The sequence below is a fragment of the Cynoglossus semilaevis genome, chromosome 18, assembly GCF_000523025.1.
Source record: "Cynoglossus semilaevis isolate Cse_v1.0 chromosome 18, Cse_v1.0, whole genome shotgun sequence".
NCBI classification, from domain to species: Eukaryota; Metazoa; Chordata; class Actinopteri; order Pleuronectiformes; family Cynoglossidae; genus Cynoglossus; species Cynoglossus semilaevis.
In genome coordinates this window covers 11,119,180-11,130,883 of record NC_024324.1, presented here as the reverse complement: position 1 = coordinate 11,130,883, position 11,704 = coordinate 11,119,180, and the positions used below count along the sequence as shown (strand labels likewise).

The 11,704-nt window shown below is 39.0% G+C and overlaps 3 protein-coding genes and 1 non-coding gene across 4 annotated transcripts in view; 1 reads left to right on the top strand and 3 right to left on the bottom strand.

Moving 5' to 3' along the window:
- Positions 1-1,460, bottom strand: part of LOC103394441 (brain and acute leukemia cytoplasmic protein) — a 3,919-nt gene extending 2,459 nt beyond the window's left edge. The window contains exons 1-2 of the mRNA XM_008331753.3: positions 728-1,460; positions 74-198 (exon numbers count right to left, since the gene is read on the bottom strand). Coding sequence (XP_008329975.1) covers positions 74-198; positions 728-866 — 264 coding nt within the window. The 5' untranslated portion in view covers positions 867-1,460. The remainder of the gene's footprint in view (positions 1-73; positions 199-727) is intronic.
- Positions 1,461-1,511: 51 nt separating this feature from the next.
- Positions 1,512-7,749, bottom strand: atp6v1c1b (ATPase H+ transporting V1 subunit C1b). Its single transcript, XM_008331752.3, has 13 exons — positions 7,569-7,749; positions 6,643-6,809; positions 6,488-6,555; positions 6,291-6,376; positions 6,038-6,132; positions 5,848-5,939; positions 5,572-5,670; positions 5,381-5,449; positions 4,305-4,397; positions 3,834-3,927; positions 3,085-3,182; positions 2,840-2,963; positions 1,512-2,313 (listed from the first exon to the last, which is right to left on the bottom strand). Exons 2-13 carry the CDS (start codon positions 6,772-6,774, stop codon positions 2,215-2,217), a joined length of 1,149 nt encoding a protein of 382 aa, XP_008329974.1. The 5' UTR covers positions 6,775-6,809; positions 7,569-7,749; the 3' UTR covers positions 1,512-2,214.
- Positions 7,750-8,324: 575 nt separating this feature from the next.
- On the bottom strand, positions 8,325-8,396 carry trnap-ugg (transfer RNA proline (anticodon UGG)). Its single transcript has one exon. It is a non-coding gene; the product is annotated as a tRNA-Pro (tRNA).
- A 2,096-nt stretch (positions 8,397-10,492) lies between these two features.
- Positions 10,493-11,704, top strand: part of azin1b (antizyme inhibitor 1b) — an 8,209-nt gene continuing 6,997 nt past the window's right edge. Inside the window, exon 1 of the mRNA XM_008331750.3 lies at positions 10,493-10,680. The gene's annotated coding sequence lies outside the window, so the exon portion shown is untranslated. The remainder of the gene's footprint in view (positions 10,681-11,704) is intronic.

Here is an 11,704-nt window from a genome sequence, read left to right as displayed (position 1 = left end):
TCAGGGAGACCTACACCTCAGTCAGGGAGACCTACCTCAGTCAGGGAGACCTACCTCAGTCAGGGAGACCTACCTCAGTCAGGGAGCGTCTGGACCTCCTCTGGTGGTTGGAGCCAGTGGAGGTGAGAGCCTGCTTCCCACACTGGGTTCCTGTGGTCACTGTCCTCTTCTCTCTCAGACTGGCCTCTAGAGCTTTACCTACAGACAGCACACCACAAATGACAGAAAATGCTACATCACATGCTAAGCGCTACTCTCTGGGCTCAATTTTAAGAATTAAAAAAGGAGGAGGGGAAGATGACAATCAATAACTCAACAGAAACACACATCAGAGATGTTTATCCCAGGGAGTTTCTTAGCAACTTTATAGCCTTGGCGACCATTGTAATGTTAAAACAATTTAAAAAAGGAGAAAAAGAAGATATCATAATTCTTGCCTTATTTGTGAACGACAGAAATGACACAAAATGTTAGGTTTAATGTAAGAATTTCTGGTGACTTCCTACTTTTGGTGACCATTAAAACTGGACATTAAAGAAGAAGAAGTCGTTATTTAAAATGCTATCACATAGCATCAAAACACAACAAATGAAAACTGCTATGTCAGAGGTTTTGCCGCTGTTTTCATTTATCTAAACCTGGACTCCATCTGGAACATTCTCTCCTACTACAGATGTAACAGACAATATCGTTGAATATTCGCCTACAAACACAGGGAGGTTCTCACCGGCGGCCACCGGCAGCGGCGTCTCCACGTCCGTATTGGTCAGCCACGTCGACTCCGTCTCTCTGGTCCAGCTCTCATGATACCTCGGCTCGATGATCGCGTCCGCCCGACTCCCTCCGCAACCCATGGAGAAAATCATCCACGGCAGGTGTAGCTGCGGCCGACACGGACTGATCACGGCTCCTCCACCACCACTGCCACCACCTGTGGTCTCAGCAGCACGGCATCTGCAGCATCCTGTCCGGATCTGTACTACTGCTGCAGCTTTGCTCACGTTTCCTCCTCCATCACCGCGATAAGCTGCTGATGCTGCTCCTCCTCCTACTGTTGGTGGTGTTGGTGTCTGACGCTGCTCTTCACAGACAGCGGTTGACCAGCATGATCACACGCCACGGTTGCCTGCGTCAGCATCCACTCCGTCCGCTGATTGGCTGAGAAAGTAATCAACTCCTCCAGCTCCTGTCAGCATCACCACTACACCAAAACCATCATCATCATCATCATCATCATCATCACCATCATCATACACTGACACCAATCAAAACATCACACACATGAAATGTGAAGGTGTTTACACCCTTTCTGTGACACAACGATCACCATGGTTTCCTGGCTGTCACAGGGAATTCAGTAAGTGGTAAACTAACACCCTAATATTTTTGTATTTTATATTCTTTCAATATGGAGTCAAATAAGTTGAACAATGGATTTTAGTTCATTGCATTTTAGAAACCGTACTAACTTTTATGGAAACCTGGGTTTGTATAGAAATCAACTAAAAGCCAATTTTCATAGTTTTTATTCTTACACTTATTTAAATAGAGGGATTCATTTTAGGTTATAACTTACAGCACATTATTTGCACATAGATCAATGACATATATATATATCTTTTTAAAACATTAAATAAACAAAAATCAGAGGGTAAATACAACTAGTAAATAGATTAGGGGTTTTTTTCTGCTGTGAAGCAACTTTAGTCTCCACAGGATTAATACTTTGAAAGGCTTTCAACAAAATAAATTCACCTGTAAATACTGAACAGAAGGAAAGCACGTTCACAGATCTTTTTTTGGAGTCTTTCAATCCTAATTACAGTACTACTTCATACATACATTAATTCCAATTAGTCCCACATTGAAGTTCTTACAGGAGACTGACTAAAGTGGAGTGATGGCAATGCAGAATTGTACCGGTGTTGTGATGCCAGAGGTTCTGTTGGGTTCAGACAGGAAACACTTTCACAGCTTGGTACAAAAAACAAGTTTCAACAGAAGAGGAGAAACCCCATTTTCAAGAATAGAATTGGAGACCAATCAGAGTTCTGGTTCCTGGAGAACTATACTTTTCACACGGGAATGTGTCAGAAATGTGGTATGAGACGACAGAAACACAAAAAGGACGAGAAAAGAGGAGAAAAGATTGACGGTACAAATAAATTAGAGATCATCAGAATATCTGTGGATATACTCATGATGGCAATGTATTCAAACTTTGAAATCCAGCAGGTTGCAGTCGATTTTGTAGTAAACATAGGGGTAGTACTCCTGCTGGCTCAGATTCAGACCTGGGATGTCCATGGAAGCCTAGAGACGCAGGAGGACAGACAGATATTTGACTTAATCCATGTTTCTGCTGCTTCAACATGTCATGCACTGGAACCTCGACAACAGCTGCACAGCAGGCTAGGAAGGTGGATGACGCGCTGCCAGTTGTGACTCAAGCGGTGTGTAAATAAACAGTGACAAAGGTGCGAGTCCAACACCAACACCACGTCTGCTTTTTATACCTTCTGACGCTGCTCTTACCATGGTGATGGTGCAAATCAAACACTGGACCAGCAGCAAATCACATAACTGAGATTTTTACAGTATATGGAAAAGCCTAGAAAGCACATTAGAGGAAAAACTTAACCACCGGGGGCAACGCTTCAAGCTGCAATACATACAAAAAAGGCTGTTTTACATTTGATTTCTTAAGTCAGTAAATGTTTCCTGTTGTGCATCAACCAGTCATCTTTAATGGAGGATAATTTTATTCCTGAAATGTCAAAATCCTAATATAATAACTGCTTTTTAAAATTCCAATTAAGACAGTTAGGGGAAGACTCACGTCGATGATGGCCGCGCTGCTGTCCAGATGTTTGTACAGGTCATACAGCACCTCCCGCAGCTTCTTCATGTTCTTCTTGTTGGGCTGCAGCAACATGGCCTGGAAGTTGACTGGCAGCCCATATCTATGAAGACAAGAGGGATTATTAAATTCACAAAACAAAATTAAAAAATAATCATAAAGTACATTATTTGCTGCCAGGGTACTGAGAAGAAAAAGCCAGCGATGAACTGGTGCTTCTCTACCTCAACACTGACTCCACAAACACTCGCAGAGCTTTTATGTGAATCCAGGCGATGAAGGCTTCGCTGAAATTCACTTTCAGCCATCGGACCAACGGACCCTGCAGCCACGGAACAGCAACATTTTATTAAGCATTAATAATATCACTTTGTTTGGAAGGCATTCAAGACACGTAGGTTGGATCTGTGGATGTGTTTGAATAGAAATACGTCTTCTGTTGGAGTTATGGCAACAGGAGTTTGTACTCATCACTTTGAAGTGACACTATTGTACTACAATCCTAAATACACTTGAACTCTAATAGGCTCCGGAAAAACAACAAGAGTACTTCATATGTAATCAGTTTAAATGTGAATGGGGTGGGGGAGGTCGGGGGGGCGGACAAATGTGCAGCCTTTTGTTCAGACAGTGAGTGGGTGTGGTCCTTATACAAGAGCCTCAAAATAGGCTCTGTGAAGAGCCCTGCTGTCTGATATTGAGTGACAGTAGTATCAAATGTTTTTGTTGACCCTATTTCGGTTGTACTTAATCACAACATCAGTTTAATTTCTATATAATAGCTTATTAAGGCTTAATGCAAATGACTGTAACTCACAAGACTCTCCTCAAATATTAAATGTCAATAACCAAGAAAACACCTGCTTATCTACATTTGTTTTAAATACCTGTGTTGAGTTCAGTGGTTGGATGCAGTGATTGCACGTGCCTTAAACTATTACACAGAACTATACAAAGAAAATATGGCCCGTACAAACTGTTTCTTCTTGTCGGTGGACAAACGTGTCATCTCCTCTTTGTCTGCCTTCATCTCCTCCTCATTATAGTAGAAATCACGCACCGTAAACCTGAGTCAGGACACAAACAACTCTTGTGCCAGAGAGTACACACAAACAAAAGAACACAGACATACACACTCACAATTGGATGTACTCCCAAAAATAACCCACATACGAACACAAAAGACCAAATTAATCCAAGCCCCAGATGAACTCCCTCTGTTATGCTAATTGGGCCTATACAGAAGTGTTGTTTATTTTTAGCACCTAACAACAGTGTACTTCAACTGTGACCTATCATCACTGCTGTGTTGACCTGGGCATGTTTTGACAAGGGAAAAATAATCATTAACCCCAGATGACAAAGACAAAAATAAAGACATCAGACGTTTACACACACCGAGGAGCTCGTAATCAAACTGGAAGAGTGAAAATCAATGTGTTACTTGTTTTCTCTGGCCTTGTGCTTGAAGTCATCAACAGCCTTCCTGAAGAGAGTGACACTGAACAGACCGTTGTCGTTGTCTTCAAACAGCAGCCTGGAGGAAAACACACCACATAGGACATCAAACACACATTTGTTTGACTACAATCATGTAAAACAATGTTGCCCTGTAATCTGTCTAACAAATTCTAGGGGTACATTTATACTAACTAGTTAACCAATCAGCAGAAAACAGGTGAAGCCAATCAAAAAGAAAAGGTAGAATATATCTTAACTTAATCAAATGTATCACCATATACATATCAAAAGTATACAAATAAGCTAAAAGTAAGCTAGATCAATGACGATACACATTAGTGAGCTGAGCTAATACTAAAAGCTAGCCAAAAGCTAAAGGGATGACTAACAATTAACTAAAATATTGTTTGAGATAAGGGATCAGCTATGAGCCTGTCAAAGCTAGGGGAATATAAACATTAAAGAATTAGCAAAAATTTGAAAAAAGAAGATAAATAAAGGCTAAAGCTAGTCAATGAGGTCCTCAGAGATCACAGACAGTTTCCTGTTTCAGATAAATAAAGGCTAAAGCTAGTCAATAAGGTCCTCAGAGATCACAGACAGTTTTCAGACTAAAGATGTGCCGACAGTTCTCCACATTTTGGTTGCCTAGTTACCGATCCACAGAGAGACACATCCACCTGAAAGGCACCAACTTCTGACTCAAATCATCTGATTGTGTTAGCAAAAGGTCAGTTACTTTCCACAGGTCAACCACATAATGTTTTGTATTCTAATAGGAGTCAATTGCTCTTTGCAGGTCAACCGTGAAATGTCTCCAATTTTAATCAAAGTTAAACGAAGTGAAGAGGAAGAAGAGGAAACTGTCTGGTCTAAGGAAGCAGGGAAGAGCCTGAGTTTGTCTATATTCAAACATTTACTCATGTCGAGGACTAAAGAGCCAATGTTTATTATTTAGGAAATACTTTATATGTTGTTTTATGTTCGATGGCACAGAAATGTTTGTTTTTCTAACAGCTGATCATCCAGAACCAACTGAACTGATACTGATATTCTTACTTAGTGGAGCGTGGTACAACCATTTCAGCCAGTGTTTCATACGTCTTCTGCCAGTCACCATAGCCTTGTCTGATGATGGAGCAAGGGAACAATTAAAAAAAAAGGTCTGACAATGTTTTAGCCTAGAAATATAGATAAAATAACTTTATTGCAAAGAAATAACAGGATGGATGTGTGAGGTGTGAACTTACTTGGAGACCACCACCAGCATCGTAACCAGATACTCTGAGTCCAGAACGAAGTCCTCCTTCTTCACAATGTCAGCCAGACTCCTGGTCATCAAGCTCCCCCTAAAGGACCGGTCATGACCGCACACAGACAACTTGACATGAGGCTGGGAATCCAGTTCTTCCACGTACCGCGAGAGGAAGCTCAAGTACTCTTAACTGGTACAGGCCCCATAGTTTGAGGACATCTGGTATAGTGACTTGGCCGGTGGGGAAGTGTATAGCAGAGTTTTTACTCACGCGTTTTTTCTCTCCAGGTTCTGGAGATTTCCCTTCAGATTGTTGTAGGCTGAAGCTCTGGCCTTCAGGTCGTTGTCGATCTGAGTGATTTGCTACAAATCAAGGAGGAGTAAGTGGTGGACATTGGAGGTTTGATCAGTGTGGACCATATTCTATCTAAGGACACCACACAGTGAATGTCCCAACAAACCTTGGAGATGATCTCAGAGATGTTCTTCAGAGACTGTTTGATCGGATATTTAGCCATGTCCCACTGAAACCTGGTGATGTAGGTGACCAGGTCGACTAAGAAAGAGAAAAAGACAAAGGTTAACGCCAAGAACTCTTTATATATTCTTACATTCTTTTTTAATTGTATTTTATTAAAAGATTTACTATTTTCTTATAGGAATAAAGGTGCATTTCATGTGCATTTTATTTTAGAAAAATCTTATTGCACTTACCTCCGTTGGCCAGTAGGTTCTCCTGGACCTTGTCTCTGCTGTCTTCGAGAACATCAGCCATGTACTGAGCCACTTTTTTCACCACACTACCGCACAAAAACAACGAGGATCAAAGACCTCATCACATGACCTTACATTATTGATAATGAAATGAAATAATCGGAGTCTCAGTTGACAGTGGGGACTGCAGAGTTTACCTTTCCACAAAGGTGTCCAGTTTGGCTAACTCATCTGAGAGACCCACAAGGACGTCCAACGTCCCAACCTGATGGAGACAGAGGACAGCGTGATAGCAGAAGGACACAGTGTGTCTTCTTCAGTGTCTGAGCATAGAGTGACTGCTGTGTTTTACCTTCAGGTCAGGAATGTTAAACTTGTTGTTGTTCGACAGGTTGTTGGTCCGTGAGGTGGCGGCCATCATCTTGTCCCATGTCTGCTGACACGTCTTCTCCCCTGGAGCAGAAATCAACCAGAATTCTGTCATGGCTGCTGGCAGGAAGTTTGTCCACGAGGCTGGTGCTGTAAATCAGACAAAAGAAGTTTCAAATAGTTAATTACCTGTAGTGTAAAATTCCTAGAATTGTGATTAAAACAAGAAAAAGTTCTGTTCATCTGCAGATCATTATAAAGATTGGAGGGATATATATTTAACTAATTTTAATCAAGTTATTCTTCCAATTCTTATAAACATGGCGTCTATTAAATTACTATTCTGGTTGTAAGGCCAATCGATTTATTGTTTATTTGTTTTTTAAATAAACAACTATTCAATTTAAACAGATATTTAGTAGAAAAAATAAAACTATGCATCACAGCATTCATGCATAAATATTTAAAGGGGGAAAGGAAGTTATTGTTGCAAAAACATTCATAATTGAATAATAATTGCATTTAATTTTTGTTATATTTAAGAACAAATCCGGTCCCAAAAATGTCTCACTTCTGTGACTAGAGGTACTATTTTAACATTGCAAGAATCAAAGGCATTTTTTACAAATTCTTGTTCCTCTTTTGACAAGTACTGTGCCTCGGATTAAAGAACTTCCTCACATTTTCAGATTGCATCGGGACAGTACGAGTCTGCTGACGTGTGTCATATGACCAGTGTGACGATCACATGAACTGCCGCTACAGCTGTGACACTCGTTCAATGACAAACACGACAGAATAAACCAGGCAGCTACCTGGCTAAAATGCACTGTTAGCCTACTAATGCTGCTGCTTGTTTTCATTGCAGTGCTGTCACGACGTCCATAATCTGTGTGTTTTCAGACTCACCGATGTGTCAAATGCCCTCGATGTTTTCGTCCACACGTTTTTATTTGCTTAAAATTTGTAGAGTCTCATACATATCGCAGATTATGGCAGGTTTTGGTCCTCAGACGTCTTTGATTCATGCAGTTTATGCCTTCAACGCAGCTCTCGTCCCCAGTCAGCTGACCAGAGATGATGAGCTACGCATGCGCACAAGCTACTGCGGCCCGTGCTGCATTCAAGTGTACGATAAAGGCTTGGTCAAAACATAAAACATATAAAACATTTTATTCAGCAGTTTATGTGTGAAAAATCATTTTAATTGTAATAATATAAACTGACAGATGAATGATAAAATGATAAAGTAAATGTAATTGCGGTCTAAAATAGAATGGAAGGATAGCTTTAATGTATTTTCGTTGTATACTTTGTGTTGAATATATAGGTATATGAAAATGTGTTCATCGTTTATTTTAAAGTATTTAATGTTTTAAATATTTAATGTTTTCGAACATTTTGTTTTGCTGTGTTTATCATCTGACTGAGAAGATAACATATATAAGATGAATTAACAAGTGGCAGCAGTAACCTGCTAATTAATTTTGATTAAAAAAAAAGAATCGGAATGTAGGGTACATAATTGTCTGTTGTGACACTTTAAAAACTCTGTAGTGCTGCACCCCTGTGGTGAAATGTCATTACTACGTAAAATATCACCCCTGTGGTGAAATGTCATTACTACCAATTAAATGATAAATACGCAATAAGTTCCTTCACATTGGGCTCGTCCGGGATTTGAACCCGGGACCTCTCGCACCCAAAGCGAGAATCATCCCCCTAGACCAACGAGCCACATGTTGCTATTGATGTTACTATTTTGAAATTCCACTCAGCCGCAACATAAGGTATCAACAAAAAGTTAAGTGAATACAGTTAGTCAATAATTCAGCACAGACACATTCAATTCAACTGCTGTCAACCAAAATAATGCACAGTTAGCATAAAATGTGTCAACGGTTGCCTTAAAGATCTGTTTTAAAATGACATTTAGGCTTCACTTCAGAAATACTGGGACAGCATCAAATAACACAGAGCAATACTGATAAAATATAATGAAAGCATAGATTAATAACATAATCTTGAAAAACATAGAACAATATTTTATTGAGGAGTGTCACTTGATGTTTTTCCTTCTTTCTCCACTAATCGATCATTCGTGATTTTATCTTGTATCTTTTATTTATATTGCTTTGATAAACCCAGACTGACTCATTTCCTCCAAACAGATTGATAAATTATTTCCATAATATTCTGTACATTGACTCCTTACACTTAGCCGAGTCATTTGCTGTCTAAATATAGTTGGTGGGGCCAGTCAGCAGAGATACTTCAAAATATTAGTGTCAGATTTCAGCCACAGGGCTTTCCTTGAATCTGGTGCTTTCTAAGCCATGCAGTTTTGTGAACACTGTGTCCTTTAAAGCTGCTGTCGTAAAAAAAAGATGATAAAAACTACCGGACAGACGTACTGACAACCACGAACACACAAACAGAGGAAGCCGGAGTGCAACAAGTTGTACCAGCAACACAGAAATATAAGTCATACGACTGTGGTGGCTGCAGGCTGTTTGTTTTTAGTTGTGCACCCAACTCCTGACTGCCGTGTCTAATGAAATAAATCCTTTTCAATTAACTTCTGCCTGTTAGACAAGAAGACAAACAGTTATTGTATTTAAGCCAAAATCAGAATGTGGTGTCTTTAGAAAAATTGGTCATTTGTGTTTTATTCAATAATAAAATATATAACAAAGCAATTTATACAATGATGTGAAATTGATTTTTGAATTTTGTTAAATAAAACATTTTCTTTGCTCCACTGCCTTTTTCAACCTCATAACTTTTTCCACCATTCCTGATTGCTCACATACATGAGAGTCCTCAGGGCTTTTAAAGAGTCTCAAAATAGTTTTCATTTCTAAAAGGACAACACATCTGATAACGTCATAGTGGTTGTACAGCCTCAGATAATTACTAGAATGTGACTCACATTCTTGGTGACTTGCTTGAGTTGTAATTCCTAATTCCTGAATTCCTAAATGTCAAAGAAGACAGGTTGTATTAGCATATTATAATAAACATTAGCATTAACATAATCGGATTATTGGTTAGATATGTAATTAAGTATGTAAAATAAAATTATGTTAGGTAGAAAATATAAGCAAAGGGCAAGGTTGCTGGTGAACACGTGAATATGTTGTATGCTTTTAGGTTGGAGGTGCAAGGTACTAGACAAAAGTTATAACATTTACTCCTTCAAAACAAAGATTGTTGTAATGGTTTTGGCCAAGGTTACTGTTTATTAGTAATTTTATTTACATGACCATTTAACCTTCACACTAGCATTCTATTATGATAAGAATTCCACATCATGTAAGGTTCATCAGCTGCAGTCAGGGGTTGTTGTTATGCAACCATAGGGGTAAATGCTTATAAAAGCAGAAAAACATTAGATACAGAAGTTACTGATCCACCTGGTTTATAGCTCAACTATAGTTTGTGAATAACCCCCCTTACTAACGCCAATAAGAGTTTAACTTTTTTTCATTTTTTTCATTTATTTGTAGGTAAATTGTTCTTTTGAGTGACGTTATTGTTAAACGTTTGGAAAAGATATTCTTTGACCGATGCTTTCGTTATATATTTTTTACATAAACATTAGATAAATGTGTTTTAAGGATACGAGAGGTGAAGTATACCAATGACAGGCCCACAACGGAAACTTTACGGTTACGTAATGTGAATAGACAAAACGGGTAATTCGCGGCGCAAAGATATTCGGAAATACATATATGGAAATGACCTGGACGATTTGCAAAAGCTGATTGGTGGAACTGAAGATCAGGCTCCGCCTCTCTTGTGGCCGTTGATCACCCATCCACTTCCCTTGCTCTGTCTTCCAGTAGCTCTCCACCCACCGACGGATAGAAAAGACGATACAGCACTGACGCTCGTCCCCGTATAACCATATGGCCAAAACAGCCCTCTTTCTTTCTTTCATCGTTGGGTCCACTACTCTTTAAAAATTCCGCCGAAAAAGAGAAGACGATTTTCCAAAACATTTTGGCCGTTATCTCACGTAAGTACAGCGAAAAAACTCCGCGTTGACTTGTGTGGACTAGAGCAGGAGGACGTAACATGGCGGGCTGCTCTTTCTGCCTTCTTTCCACACATGACACGCCGAGTCATTGGATTTTGCCTTTCACACATTCCATTGCCACCATCGAGTGTGATATTGTGATATAAGATATTGTCGTATGAAGGATTTTATTTGTATCCACATACCATGTCGTTTTCAGTGTTGAATTTAGGTTTATTTCTAAATAACGGCTCTGACCGGAGCTTCTTGTATCGTCGTGCGGTGTGTAGATAATCTCAACACAAGAGGCAGTCTCGGCGCTGTTTGACACAATCACGTTTACGGTGTTCAAACTGACTTTCAATAGAACCCGTTGTTCTATTAAAAATATATCGTTTTAGTTAATAAACAGTTAATGTTTACATATTTGATTGGTAGTGTCTCTTGTCCTTACTGTTTGTGGTATTACTGCGCATGCGTAGAGTGTCATTGGACTCTGAGCACAATGTGATGTAGTAGTCAAAAATCAACGTTTTAAATTAATATTTTTACTTACAGGTGTTTAAATCTTATATTAGAATTGAACAATATAGACGGGGCACTGTACTGGATCGAGGATGTAAATATTGTGGTGCTCAGGGTGTTTATTTCGTTTTTCTTGTATGAAGATAGTTTGTTTCACTACAGCTGCTGTTTAACTTAAATCATATTGATAAACCTGCAGCTTGTAATTGCATTCATTAAATTATTTCTTTGAGCAATCGAGACATTTTGAGATCATGAAATGTAAAACAAAAATATCATCAGAATTTAAAAAATTGTCATTGATATACAAAAAAACCCAGAACTGGATTTTTGTTTTTCTTGAACCCTAAATAGTGTAAAGACAAATAAACCACTTCATTCCTTATTTGGCAACAAACTGGATTTGACATCTTTCCCAAACATAACATTCAAAAAAATGTTATTTTGATATTGCAAAATATTTTTGTGAACTATTCCTTTTGAGTTGATGTGTATTTTC

Coding starts and splice junctions, on each gene's coding strand:
- atp6v1c1b (XM_008331752.3), bottom strand. CDS start 6,774: ATGACAGAATTCTGGTTGATTTCTGCTCCAGGGGAGAAGACGTGTCAG. Junction 6,556..6,642: donor TTAACATTCCTGACCTGAAG/GTAAAACACAGC, acceptor TGTCTCCATCAG/GTTGGGACGTTGGACGTCCT. Junction 2,964..3,084: donor TTTGTGGAGTCAGTGTTGAG/GTAGAGAAGCAC, acceptor TTGTCTTCATAG/ATATGGGCTGCCAGTCAACT.